The sequence below is a fragment of the Gymnodraco acuticeps genome, unplaced genomic scaffold, assembly GCF_902827175.1.
Source record: "Gymnodraco acuticeps unplaced genomic scaffold, fGymAcu1.1, whole genome shotgun sequence".
NCBI classification, from domain to species: Eukaryota; Metazoa; Chordata; class Actinopteri; order Perciformes; family Bathydraconidae; genus Gymnodraco; species Gymnodraco acuticeps.
Genome location: NW_022992177.1, coordinates 527,214 through 541,302, shown reverse-complemented (window position 1 = coordinate 541,302; position 14,089 = coordinate 527,214). Strand labels below are relative to the sequence as shown.

Genomic DNA, 14,089 nt, shown 5'->3' with positions numbered 1-14,089 from the left:
GGGCTAAAATGATTGGTCGTGCTTTTTACAGTACTACGGCTTCCACAGATGACATTTTTTAATGGATTTTTTGTCAAAGCACTTAAGATATTCATTGCTATCGGGATGTGAAGAACATTCCATGGAATATAACAAAAAGTGTATCTCGAGCCGGTTTCTCAAACTTACCTACCCCACCTTTAAGGTAAGGTAAGGTACATTTATTTATATAGCACATTTTCAGACACAGAGGCAATTCAAAGTGCTTTACATCAACATTAACACATAAGGAGAAGACAAAAGAAAGGAACGTATTAGATAAACATAGTGGAATAACAGATTCATAGAAAACATGCATAAAAGAGATACAGAATAGTTTAAAACCAACAAATGAAGACCCTATTAATACCAAATTAAGTTTAAAACCAACAAATGAAGACCTTCTCTGGTTGTCACAGTTAAAAGAAAAAAATGGATACTCTAATTATAAAACTAAAGAGTAGCAGACTTTAGCTGTCTGAGATGTTCACTGATTCAGATACCTGTGTCATTGTTCTTTTTTAGGCATCCCTGAAGGAGCGTTTTGACTGGGAGGGGTCTGCGGGCCCTCAGTGGCAGGTGCTGGAGGGCGGCAGACCCTGCACAGACTGCGGGGTGTTGGTGGAGGGGACAGCGCTGTACTTTGGAGGAGCTGATGCCAGACAGGCTGTCACTGCAGACCTGGACCTCCGCGGAGCAAAGTTAGTACTCAACCACAGAAAGACATTTTCTGATACATTGAGTGCTTCTCTAAGTGCATTTGGAACTGTGTTTTTGTGGATAGGTTTGTGGAGTACTGGGCCAGGATTGGAAGTGAAGATAACATGACCATGTGCCACCGTCCAACATGTCGTAAAGAGGGCGTGCTGCTGGACTACTCCACTGATGGAGGTGCACTAACAACTTCCATTCATTTTTTCTTTTTAATCGTATTCTGTTTATAATTTCATCCATTTTTAAACTGTACAAATCTGGTCCTCAGGTGTGTCCTGGACACTGCTGCATGAGATGGACTATCTGAAGTACGTGTCGGTGAGGAGAGATTACATCGTCCTCCCGGAGCGATCTCTGACCAATGCTACTCGCCTTCGCTGGTGGCAACCATTTACCATTTCCTCTGGCCTTGCCACCCCCAGCCTGGAGAGAGCACAGTGGGCCATCGACAACATCTTAGTGGGGGGGTCAGACATCAACCCTCCCACCCTGCTTGACACCTTTGATGATGGTGAGTCTGTTTGTGTTGATACAATCAGTGATGCAAAGATCACCAGTCATAACAAGTTCATTTAATCTTCTCTTCCTTCGTCTTTGCCTTCCACCAGAGGGTGTTTCACATGAGGAGAGCTGGAGTTTTTACCCTAACGCTGTGCGCACAGCTGGCTTCTGTGGAAACCCCTCCTTCCACCTGTACTGGCCAAACAAGAACCAAGACAAGACACACAACATCCTGGCCACTAGAGAGCTAATAGTGCAGCCTGGATATGTTCTACAGTTTAAGGTACAGTGCTACAAGAGAGCCACACACCTGCTATATTAAAAGCTGCCTCCTGTTTTGTACATGGAGGCTTTTGACCCTTTATTGTACATCTGTTGTTGCAGATTGTTGTCGGATGTGAGGCAGACACCTGTGAGGACCATCATTCTGTCCTGCTGCAGTACAGGAAGGATGCAAGGTAAGCAAGGCTTACAGGAAAACACTTTCAAACTGTGAAATGTGTTATACCTTTCATGTCAGGTTTATTTTTATGTCATGGTGTATTTTTCCTTTGCAAATAGTTGACACCAAAACTTTTAAATGTTTTTCCATTTATTGTGAAAATAGATGGAGAAGAAGGAGAAGGTGGTGTCATAACAAAATCAATGTTAAATCTCAAGTCAATATCACGAGTCATTAGCCTGAATCTGCACCAGCTACTGGCCATTTAAACTGTTGAACGTTTTCAGTGCTCCCGCTCTCATTTCTGTGATGGTGTTTAATTTGTTTAATTCATAGAAATAGATACAAAATGTATTTTAACATGGACGGGTCGGTTCTCTCACTTTCTCTCTCCAGGTCTGACTCGTGGCAGCTGGTTCAGTCAGAGTGCCTCCCGTCCTCAGTCAACAACGTGGGCTGCTCTCCCTTCCAGTTCCACGAGTCCACCATCTACAGTCCAGTCAACAGCTCCACGTGGACCAGGGTCACGGTCCAGCTGCCGGACCACGTCTCCTCAGGGTGGGAGCACACAAATATTGTATTTCCATTCTTAGCAATGGAACAAAACAGTTGAATAACCATGCAGCAATCTTTATTGTGGTTAGTGTTAGCTTTTTCTGACTTGTTGTGTATTTTTAGGGCTACCCAGTTCCGCTGGATTCAGAAGGAGGGGACAGGAGAGCGGCAGAGCTGGGGCGTGGACCATGTTTACATCGGGGAGGCCTGCCCGGGGCTCTGCAGCGGCCACGGCTACTGTACAAGTGGAGCAGTCTGCATCTGTGATGAGGGATACCATGGTGGGCTGCAAACAGAAAAATTACATCTACACAGCTAGATACACAACATCATTTCCTATAAGTACTGTTTAGATTATTGGTACAAAGTAAAGCTATTTTCTTGCGATTGAGACAGCTTTTTTGAAGGCCATCTCTTGAACAGTGTTCCAACATGGCATTGGTAAACTGGCCTGTCATATTTCATCAAATGTCATCACCTCGTCTCTGCTTCCTTTTACCTCAACAGGCGACGACTGCTCCCTCTCCAGCAACGAACTGCCCAGCTCCATCAAGGATAACTTTGAGTCCGGCAGTGTTTCTACAGAGAACTGGCAGTTGATCCAGGGCGGGGGGGTGGGCAGCGGCTGTGGGCAGCTCTCACCTCATGCCCACGGAGACTCGCTCTACTTCAATGGCTGTAAGATGAGGCAGGCAGTGACCAAACCACTGGACCTCACTAGAGCCAGGTACAGGTACTACCAACAGAACTGTACAGAACCCCACACCAGGATCTGTATTATCAACCTTTAATGTTTCCTTTTCTCCAACCCTCTCTCTTCTCTGTTTCCCCGCAGTAAGATCATGTTTGTGCTGCAGATAGGCAGCGTGGCACAGACAGACAGCTGTAACATCGCTCTGGATCAGGCGGACACAGTGGACCGGGCTGTGCTGCTGCAGTACAGCGTCAACAATGGAGTCAGCTGGCACGTCATCGCCCAGCACCAGCCCAAAGACTTCATAAAGGCCCAGAGAGTCTCCTACAATATTCCACTGTGAGTGACACGCAGAGACACTCAGTTTAAACACCACGAATGAGGGTTGTTACTAATGGCTTCATAATTATCTTTTCTAATCCTTCATGCATGCTATAAAAGTTATTAATTTATGTTGTTAGGGTTATCATCATCAAATAACATTTATTTATTTACAAATGTACAATTCGAAGCCCAGATATCTTACAGCTGTTTTCCAGAATGTTAACACTTTGGCAAAGTGTTCTCGATCAAAAAAACGAAATATGAGAGAGTTTAAACATTTCAGTCACAGCCTTAACGTTGTTTTTTATAATGGTTTCTAACTGAGGTATAAAGCATTTTTCAAATGATTTATTAATTATTGATAAAGTCAAAGGTAACTGTTTAAATAATTATGGTTTACTTCATTAGGCTGGTTTGAAACAAATATAATATCTGATACTTGTTGACCCCCACTGACTTCACAATATTTCCCATGGTGTCTGCAGAGAGGCCAGAGTTAAGGGGGTGATGCTGCGATGGTGGCAGCCACGTCAGGACGGCGCAGGACATGACCAGTGGGCGCTGGACCATGTGGAAGTAGTTCTGTGAGTATCCAATTCCCAGCCGGCCCCCGGCAGCCCAGACTGGCCCCCACCAGAAGCACAGGGTGACACTACATGCATACACATATATATACTGAAAGCACATCGACATTCATGCTGCTCACCAATTACAGCCAACCTCTGAGCAGTTTAAAACACTCGACACAGCTTCTGGTGTCAGGCAAGCAGAGTAGGAAACGACTGCAGTGTGCTTTGCTGAGAGTTGTGTTTGTGGATGGCTGTTGTGTGTACGACAGATCAACTCCTGCTGACTGATCATCATATTTGCAGTGTCTTGTAGAACCCATGCATCTCCAAAATAGGTTCAAGAATATAGGATTTCAAAACCCGAAATGTCTAAAAGGTTTTAAAACTAGGATATATCGTATATATAGTTATATGAAACATTTAAATTATTTAAAACATTCTTTAAAATGTTTCCATTCATTCCCACATTTACAAATGTACAGTATTGGATGAGAAGCACCCATTCACACATCCATTCACAGTATTCACTGTATTCACACATTTACCTGCCTGCCCCCTAGAGGCCATTATGTCCAAACAATAAATGCTGAACCAAATCATTTTACAGTACAAACATGTACATTTCATCTATAACCGTGTCACTTTGTCTCACTTTGAATTCAGCATTGTCAGACAGGCTCATTGTCTGACGGGTCTGTTGTTGTTTTCTTTTCCACAATAAGTTTGTGTACAAAAGAGATTTTGCATTTCATTCTACAGGGAATACAAAAATAATCTAAGATTTGATTTGATGAACCTTTAAGACACTGCCTGCACTGATTGACTGTTTTTCTCTTTCTTTCTTTCAATTTTTCCATCTTTATCGCATTTTAGTCTGTAACCAGAATCACCAGTAAACATTCTCACTTTTTTGATAACAGTTGAACTTTCAAAACAAAGTGGCAAAACTGGCGTTTCTGCAGGGCACTGAATTTATCATGAACATGGTCAGCTAACATATTCCTAACAGTACAAAGTCATAAAGCATTTCAAATGCATTTTCTGCATGTTGCTGTGGGTATCAGAGCAATGTTCCCTCTGATTGTTCATTCACATGTGTACCCAGTGCATTTCAAATACTGCATACAACAACAACAACCACCTAAGATACTCTTAATGTTTCATGTACAGCTGATACAAAGTTACACATACACATGTATGCTTCTCCTGAGCTGCCCCTGGTCTCCATGGTCGCGACCTGTCCCACCTCCTTCCTCGCACTCGCACGGTTTCAACAGTGTCTGCTGAAAAGAGTGACTGTGATCCTCACACTTTGCTCTGTTGTTTATTTCTCTCTGTTTACCACTCCTCCACTCCTTCACATATTTCCCTCTCACTCCTACTCCTGCTCAATCTTTTCCTTTGCTCCACACGCTTCTCCTCTCTGCTGCTTAATGTACTGACGTGTTTGATGGTCCTGCTCCCTCCTCTGCTTGTGCTGCACCGTACCCTACCTTACTTCCTCCTCCGATTTCTCCTTTCCTTTCTCAAAACTCGCTCTTTCCCTTTTCCCCTTTTCATCTCCCCACTCTGGAATACAACGGATGGATTACTGCTGTATATCTTGCTCTCTATCTTCTCTTCTACCTTTGATTATGTCTCGCTTTCACTTTATTTGTGGTATGTCCTGCTGTCTCCTCACTCTGCCATCTACTCTTCTGCTTTGCATTATTTCCCACCCACTCCCTCTTCTTCTCTCTTGAACCTCTGACTATCTTTATGGCTCTTCTCTCTCCTCCCTTCTCCATGCTTTCGGGCCCCTGCCTCCCCAGGCTGGGGCTCCTACCCCCCCAGACCTTTCTGCGAGACAGCAGTCCCCTCCTCCTGCTTCTCCCCTCTCGCACTCTAACCTCTGCTCTCTTCTATATTCTGCTCCCTCTGGCATGGCTGTAGTGTGAGGTAAGTTATCCGCCACTTCCTGATTGCAGCCCCCTCCCTCACCCCCCTCCCAACCCGATTCTTCTCCCCAATACACTGTGCACACTCGCACCCTTTCACTGACACACCCAGCCCTCCTCCTCATCACCACCAGCCATCTTCATGCCCTCACTTTAACTCAAAGACAAGGAAGGTCAACTAGCAGGTGGATGCTCACCATCAAAATGAACCAACACACAGATTAAAAGAGATACAATAATTACTAGGGATGTAACGATGTATCGAATATCGCGGTAAATAAATGTCTCAATACCGTTGTGAGACTGACAAAATCTACCGTGATTTTTTAAAAATAATTTTCTTTTCTTTCTTTTTTTATATATATTTTTTTTAAACCTTTATTTAACCAGATGGTCCCATTGAGATCATCGATCTCTTTTTCAAGGGACACCTGTCCAACATGGCAGCAAGTAGGTTACAACATGAACATAAAACAACAGATAACACAAAAGGACATCGTATTTACAGGGCTACATGTACATACCTAGAGACATTGACAAGTACCAACAGTATATTTATATCTCGCCCTGTCAATAAGCCTCACCTTCTTGGCAAAAACTGTATTGTTTTTGAAGTGGTGGAGAGACAATGCACAGTTTGACCCACTGCTGGCACCCATGGCCAAAGCATATCTCTCTGTCCCAGCAACATCAGTACCAAGCAAGAGAGTTTTTTCCACAGCAACATGGGGATATTGTAAACGCCAAAACATCCCAGCTTCTACCTGGAAATGTGGACATGCTCATATTCCTAAAAGATAACCTTGATGATGCTGAGTGAGTGAGTTAGAGTTGAGTTACTTGAAAAACTAAAGTGAAACTTGATTTATTCTATTGCAGGGTCTGATTATTATATTTTTGACACTTTAAAATACTACTATCCTAATATATTACCGTGGACTTTTTATCGCGATATTATCATACCGTGAGTTTTTGGTATTGTTACATCCCTAATAATCACAAAAAGTGATGGCGTTTGTTTTTATTTTACAATTTAAAAATGACATTCCATCCTTTAAAAGGATTCAACACATCTCCAGATGAAAAATAAACCCTTATAATGGCGTAGATTTTGAATGTTACAAAATCCCTCAAGGCATTTTTTATGTAGTATTGTACAAATGTCAACAGTACTGTGTTTGTGTGTATATGTGTGATGTAATCCATCACTATACCTATATCTGTTTGTGTTGTTGCAAACTGTTTTAGTGTTTTTGACCCAGTTGCAAATGTATGAGCCAAAACACACGACTCAATGACTTTCTCCAAAAGAGTGCTGTTGTTGTAGGTCCAACATTCATCACACTCCAGCCCAAGCAGTCCTTTTGTTGCCATGCAGGGCATCATTCTTCATTAATAACAAGTCAAAGCCCATATAGCGGGAGAGTTTCATCTTACTAACCTCCATCCAGCCCCTTGCATTTCTCCACGAATAGACATATATCATTTTTCTTCACTCATGGCTGTCTGTCTGTCTGTCTGTCTGTCTGTGGACAACAACAACATGACTGAGCCAGGAGCTCCCTCCCAGTGCACACACACTCTCTCAAACACAAGCATCCTTCCTATTCACCTCCACAGCATCAACCATCTTACACACACACATCACCCAGTATCCTCCCCGACCCCTCCTGACCCCCCCGCTTCGCAGAGGCCCCTGCCTGCCCTGGCTGCTCTCCTGGCTCACTGGCACCGCCCTGCTGGATGGAAGAGGCAATGAACAGGCTAAGCAAGAGCGATCTCCTGCAGCTTCTCTCTGTGTCTCTTAGAGTTTCCAAACCACCCCTCCTCTGCTCACAACCCTGCACTTTTATGGCCTTGCTTTACTTAATTGTTCTTTTCTCCCAGTGACGGCTGTTAACTCTGACCTCAAACACTCAGTGTCAGAGTTCCTCCTTAGCCTCTGTGGTAGTATGTTTGTAGACTCTGTGTCCCATGTCTTGTCCTGTGATATTTGGTATTAGATACATGTAGTTCTACCACCATGTTCGCCATCTAGCTGCGTCTCATATGTGCAAAACATAAACAAATCCAGTTGTGTAGAGTAGTGCCACCCATTCTCCGAGAACCATACAGGTGTTGAGTGTTTGAGGTTATGGCTAAAATTATAAAAAAATGCCAGCATGGACGCGAGTGAGTACGAAAGCTGCATCAACCATTTGTGTGTTGCGTGCATGGATGAGAGTGTGTGCATGGGAATGTTTGGATTTAAATTGCCCTTTACGCGGTCACTAATGTTCACACCCCTCCTCTTCCCCCCCCTCTTTCACTGTTTTTGTATCCCTGCAGCACCCGTAAACAAAACTACATGATGAACTTTGCCAGACAGACCGGCGCGCGTCACTACTACAGCCGCAAGAGGCGGGCACTGCACCAGCGTGCCTGAACCCACCGAGACGGGACTCGCCCTCTGACCTGCCAATCACACATTGACCGCCCACGCCCATCCTTTTGCTCCTGACAACATCTCGTCCTGCCGAGTCCCACCTACCGATGGTCAGCCTTTGACTTCCCTCACCCATCTCTCCCTACCTTCTGCCACAAACACAGGCCATTCAATCAGCTTACGCCAGCCAATCAAGGCCTTCCCAACCACACAGGTCGGCGGGAATGAAACTCGGAAGAAAGGAGTGAAGCGGCCATTTTGTTTACTTGTTTTCTTGGACAGTCGGGGTTTCTAGTTGTTTTTTAATTGTTGCTGTGGTTCCTTTGATTCCTGTTCCCACCTCGATTACCCTCCCTCTGGCTTACCTCCCCGTCACTCTCCGATCCCTCTCCTCCTCCCCGCTTTCCTACCACACTGTGAAATTGAGAGATAATATATCACTGCTGAACTGACCATCCGATTGGAGAGTTGCCTCCCAGTTCCACTGAGCTGTCCAACCAGTACGCCAGGAGAAAGACCACAACTATGATACTGACCATTAAAAAGGAATGATGCTGATGAAGAAGCTCAAAAAAGAAAAAAAAAAGTGTACTGTGTTCTTGCTGTTCTGTGTGTCTGTGGGTTCTTTTTGTGATGAGTTGACTGTGGTGTTCTGTTCATTTGTTTGTTCGTTTTCTACTAATTCATATGCTTTTAAGGGCGGGAGGGGGGTGCTGGGTTCAGTTTCCTTTTCCTCATTTATCTGAAATGGACGTGGGCAGGGTGGGGAAAAAGCCCGGCCTCCACTGGAAGAAGGAACTAAAAGAACGATTTGCACGACGGGAAAAAGGAGAAAATAAGAAAAAGTACATGTAAAGGCTGAACATTGATTTGTGTTTGTTTTTTTTTTAAATCATTTTTTATATATGTTGATTCCGGAAAATACAGATATTTATGGTAAATGGTTCTTCACGTAACCTATTTAAGATGCACTGTGCGTGAAATCTGTATGTTATTTTCTAGTGTTAAGTTATTAGGCAGTCGATTCACGCTCTCAGACTGCATCATCTCCCCTCTTCTTTCTCTCCCCTCTTCTCGTGCTGTTTCCCCCCTTCCCTCTCTCTTTCTATCTCTCTCTGCTGATTTCTGGTACCTGGAGGTGAGGCTCTATTTAGTGTTGTTTTTTGAAGTCTGTGTAATATGGACCCTCTGCCCTCAGTGTAACTCCAGTATAGCAATCTCCTGTATATATATGTATATCCACTATGGGGAGACCCAGCAGCCTTATAAAAGGGAAATAAAGAACTGTCCAAACCTCAGCTGTACACGTTGTTTGAGCTGTTGTCTTTGTCTACTAAAAGATAAACCTGCCATTTCTTCATACTTTTCTTATTGTCAACTAATCTCAATGAGTCAGTCACATAATACCTTCCAACCCCCTCTACTGTGACCTATTCCCATCCTACCATAATTTCACTGCATTAGTTGGCGACTATTTTCTGCCGCAAATTTAGTAAGTATTTTTCAGCAGCGGGATGGTGTATGTGGGGTCATCTCGAAATGAGCAACAGTTCCCATGTTCATAAAAATGGAAGGACATCAGTAGAAAATAGTGTCTTATAGTATTGCTTTTAATAGTTTTGGAAAACAATTAAATGCTATAGAACAGAGATGTATATATATTTATTTTTTCCAGTGTGCATCAGAATATGGAAACACTTTGTTGACAATAGGACAATCAAAATATATCGCCATCCCATGTCTGTGTGTGTGTTGTGTGAAAAAATGGAGTTTGAAACATTTACAACAACAACAAAATATGATTTCATATTCAAATATTTATTTAAAGGACATTAAAACATTATGAAAACAGTTTTTGGTCACCATGATATTCAAAATAAAATGTTAAAATCTCTGGCATCACTATGGTGCACACCTCAGTGTCTTCTGGGCGTTGACCACAGCCTCTGCATTACTCCATGCAGAGGCTGCAGAAATGCCTCTGGGCACTGAACCACAAAAACATTCCCCCCCCTCCTTAAAATTACCCATCACATAGCACATGTGGTGTCTTCACAAGATGCCGGCCACCACAGCTACAGTCAATAGTGTAAGTGTGATGACGAGGGGTTTGGCGAAGACCCCTGGGCAGGAGTTGCAATACGGTGAATCGCAGCAGCCATAGCTCATGGTGTAGATGGTTCCTCTGATGCGGATCTTGTGCACCCGGCTGCAGCCCTTCTTTGCCATGCAGCCCCTGGCAGACAGGGCGCTGTAGTTTCCATAGCGACCTTCTGCCTTAAAGCACATCTCATCAGGACGGCACTCTGACACGATGAGATCAAATTTATCCCCCTTCTCCAGGATGGGGCTGTAGTAGCAGCGCATGTTTGCACAGAGCAGCGAGGGCAGGAGCAGGTAGATCCACAGAGCAGCAGCCTGCAGGAGCTGGGACATGTTCCACCTGCAACGGTAAAGAGAGGCATTGAGTACTTTACTGACCTCATGACCTTGTATTCTATAGATTAAATAAATCATAAAACAAGACATCTGCAGTTTGCACTTCCATAATGTTACACATTTGTGAGAGGTTTATAATGCAGAATGCATCAAGTTCCAAATGCACTGAATCCTACATTTCACAAAATGCAATGTATTAAGTATTTTTTCCTTGTAAATTACTTTTTCATAGGCCAGTTGCCTAGTTGGCACACTTTGTTAAATGTGTGGTTTCAGAGCCAAGACCAATCTGTATAAATCACACTTGACAACATTTCTTCAGAGGCCAACAGACACGAGACAATTGTTTTTGTACTATACTCTTGCCTCTGTAAAACTCCACTAGACTAATACGTAGACTTGTACATAGTACAAAAAAAGTTAAGTTACAATCACTTGTTATCCTTCCATTTCTTGTCTCAAGCCAAGTTCAGAATAAACCAGTTGAAAAGTTAATTCAAGCCTTCCTTCTTATACACAGGTGCCGGTAATCTCTACTCAGCAGAATCTACTGATTGCCAGTTTTAAAGTGCTAAAGGCAGAAAGTGATGTCAGACGTTTTTTCAGTGTGCAAATTCAAATATAAAAAGCATTATAAAGACTTACATTTGTTAAGATTGTAATTCCAGTCAAAACCTCTCAGAGCTCCTCCTGATGAACTCTTGTCTCACCACTGAGATCTGCATGCAGAGGCCACACCTCCCTGCACACCTGCTGGTAAAATCAACTCGAAGGAACTAAACCAAGTGGGAAGTTTAATCAAGGTGCTTTTATTTTGCTGAACTCATAAGTTTCCACATCAATAGTGTTTATAAAATACCAGGAGGATAGCTGTCCACCCTTTTCTCTCTGGAGCAAAAATGTACATGAAACACTGACAATGAAGCATTTTAACAGTAATTTAGCTAAAATACTGATAATCACAAACATCTGTTGAAATGCTAATGTCTATTTGAAGGCTCAGGTAAGTGCCTATGGCTAACAGGCCTCTCCCCAGCCTTATACAAACACTTCTATAATGCATTGGTAAGTAACGTATTTGAAGATGTGTAATTTACACATGAATCCCAACGCTCCTCTCTAAGAACAGTGATGTTAGGGTAATGTAGTTTGTCGGCTAGCATCCCCAATAGCTTCTTCAGGTTGGTGTTAGAGTGTGGATGGCCGTTACATTTGTCTCTGCAGCAGCAGGTGTGGCTGACGTTGTACTTGACCCCTCGAAAAGAGGCCTTCTCATGGGAGCCACAGAGTTCAGCGTCCACGCAGCCCTGAGCAGAGAGGACGTGGAGGGAGCCGAAGTGTCCTCTGGAGCTGGAGCAGCGCTGGTCAGGCAGACACTGGCTGCTGATATCAGGGCAGGACGTGCCTTTGTGCTGCAGAGGACAGAAGTTACACAGCAGGCTGTCCAGACTCAGAGAGGGGAGGAACAGAGCTGCAGCCATCAGGATGGAGGACAGGATCCAGCGTGGCCCCAACAGATCAGGACTAATGTAACAAGGATACAGACAGGAAACATTCTTTCATTTAATAATCACATATTTCAGTTTGGATTTTGTGATGTACTTAAATTATTACCGTCTCTTTGTTTGTGATCCCATCTTCCTGTTTGTAAAACCCTCCATAACATGTGAAGATGTCAAGAGTCAACCAGAACCTCCAAACAGCAGCACCCACTCTGATTGCCAAGCAGAGACAGGTGTGTGTCTTTGAAGCTCTTTAAGCATAACCCATCAACATTTCTTTGAATTACACAAACAAAACAAAAGCTTTTTTTGATTTGGTCTTAGTTTATTGCTCAACAATAGCTTCTTGCTTAATCCTTAAACACTTACATTCTCTAAAAGAAAACACACACAAAAAAAGGATCACAGTGGCAACCGTTGTCTGCAGCTCTGCAATGAACATGTTGTTGTTAAATTATTCGATATGGTGCTAGTGGCTGATGAATTTCAAAGTTCATGAAGCCGCCATGTCTGTATTTGTAAATCATCTGTCCAAATGGCCACATGTTTTTTACTTTCTTGATTTTCAGTTCATAATCCATATTCAGATGAAAAGTACAGCTTCCCCTTCTTGTATAAAGGTTCCTGAAAATAAGGAACAAATCTGAATAAATAGAAATTCTCAGTACCAGCTGCATGGATATGATGTCAAATGTATTTATTTATTTTAAGTGGTTTATAAAGTTTAAAGGTTTGCTCACAGCCTGCTCCTCGTCCTCCTCCCTGTCAGGGTCGTCCCCCTGCTCCTCTGCGGGGTCGTAGGTGTACAGAGGAATCAGCATATGACGTAGATTATCTAATCTGTATAAAAGTATACAAAATAAATGTTAGCACAACATAGAATATACCAAATTAGTTTAAAAGTGATGCTTAAAACATAGAAACCCACTTACCTTGACTTTCTTCTGAAATAATAAACCTATAAAGAGACGCATAACAAAAAAGGTTAAAAATACTTATCATTCAGCCATGTGTGCTTTGATATGAAAATGTGTTCTTACCATTGCCACCGCACATCCAAACAGTATGAGCAGTATGGGGATGAGGGCATAGTAACCAGGAAATCCAGGTTTGGTGTTTTTGGTGGGTGAAATGTGGGGAGTTGTGTGGTTGAAATGCATCTCTTGCGATCTCTTCTCCACAGTACACTCATAGGCGGCGCGTGAGGCTCAGGTTTGGGAAGGCTAAATAACTTGTTTTACCTGACGCTGCCCGCCTCCGGCGTCTATAGAAAAGAGATAAACTCAGTAAAAGCACGGGCACCGCCTGATAAGAGCTCAGTGTGTATAAAGTATAAAGGAAATACAGTTTAAACTGCCGTATGAAGAGAAGACGCCGACGTGTCACACTTATCATTCATATCACATTATCAATCAGATCATCGATCATATAATATCCTAATATATCATATATTTCATTCCCTGAGTCAGCCGAGCCGTATATGGCCGTGCAACACTTACAGTGTCACATAGGCCTACTGTATGCAGAAGTATTATTTTAAGCAACACATTAAGTTTGACGAAATATTCAAATCAAATGTAATTAAAGTCAGATCCACTCGTGTTTTTGACGGGGCAGTGATATCATAATTGGGTCATTCTACAGAAAAGGTGGAAGTGCTGTCACTTACTTTTGCAAACACCAAAATACATGACGTTGACCTAATACTCACATTCATTATATATGTTGAATAAATAGAGATTGTCTTTGCAATGATACTAAATAAAAAAAATAAAAAATGGTTTTATACGTAAATTGCAATTTATTTAAAATGTCAAGTTCAAGGAACTGCCTTGTCACTTTGATCATACATGGAAGTGGAGCCTATAATTTTAATTTAAAATATTTTTTGTTCAATAAATAAATCTAATTTCTATTTACATAACATTACAAGCATTACATATAACACTGAAATTAAATTATTATTAAT

At 42.6% G+C, this 14,089-nt stretch overlaps 3 protein-coding genes across 8 annotated transcripts in view; 1 reads left to right on the top strand and 2 right to left on the bottom strand.

Moving 5' to 3' along the window:
* reln (reelin) overlaps positions 1 to 9,483 on the top strand; it is a 91,790-nt gene extending 82,307 nt beyond the window's left edge. The window contains exons 54-65 of one of the 6 annotated variants that reach the window (XM_034204863.1): positions 544 to 719; positions 803 to 909; positions 1,001 to 1,243; positions 1,341 to 1,516; positions 1,618 to 1,691; positions 2,072 to 2,233; positions 2,354 to 2,511; positions 2,738 to 2,957; positions 3,066 to 3,263; positions 3,734 to 3,832; positions 5,750 to 5,755; positions 8,083 to 9,483. In XM_034204863.1, coding sequence (XP_034060754.1) covers positions 544 to 719; positions 803 to 909; positions 1,001 to 1,243; positions 1,341 to 1,516; positions 1,618 to 1,691; positions 2,072 to 2,233; positions 2,354 to 2,511; positions 2,738 to 2,957; positions 3,066 to 3,263; positions 3,734 to 3,832; positions 5,750 to 5,755; positions 8,083 to 8,179 — 1,716 coding nt within the window. In that variant the 3' untranslated portion in view covers positions 8,180 to 9,483. Of the gene's footprint in view, positions 1 to 543; positions 720 to 802; positions 910 to 1,000; positions 1,244 to 1,340; positions 1,517 to 1,617; positions 1,692 to 2,071; positions 2,234 to 2,353; positions 2,512 to 2,737; positions 2,964 to 3,065; positions 3,264 to 3,733; positions 3,833 to 5,628; positions 5,756 to 8,082 lie in introns of all 6 variants that reach the window. The other 5 variants (XM_034204862.1, XM_034204860.1, XM_034204859.1 and 2 more) reach the window with 5 other exon arrangements.
* Positions 9,484 to 10,047: 564 nt separating this feature from the next.
* LOC117538937 (protein Bouncer-like) lies at positions 10,048 to 11,361 on the bottom strand. Its single transcript, XM_034204933.1, has 2 exons — positions 11,264 to 11,361; positions 10,048 to 10,622 (listed from the first exon to the last, which is right to left on the bottom strand). Coding segments are annotated over exons 1-2 (393 nt in total). The 5' UTR covers positions 11,266 to 11,361; the 3' UTR covers positions 10,048 to 10,231.
* Positions 11,362 to 11,407: 46 nt separating this feature from the next.
* On the bottom strand, positions 11,408 to 12,323 carry LOC117538935 (protein Bouncer-like). The gene is made up of 2 exons (XM_034204932.1): positions 12,233 to 12,323; positions 11,408 to 12,142 (listed from the first exon to the last, which is right to left on the bottom strand). The coding sequence occupies exons 1-2, from the start codon at positions 12,277 to 12,279 to the stop codon at positions 11,671 to 11,673; spliced, it is 519 nt and encodes a 172-aa protein (XP_034060823.1). The 5' UTR covers positions 12,280 to 12,323; the 3' UTR covers positions 11,408 to 11,670.
* Between the last annotated feature and the right edge of the window lie 1,766 nt (positions 12,324 to 14,089).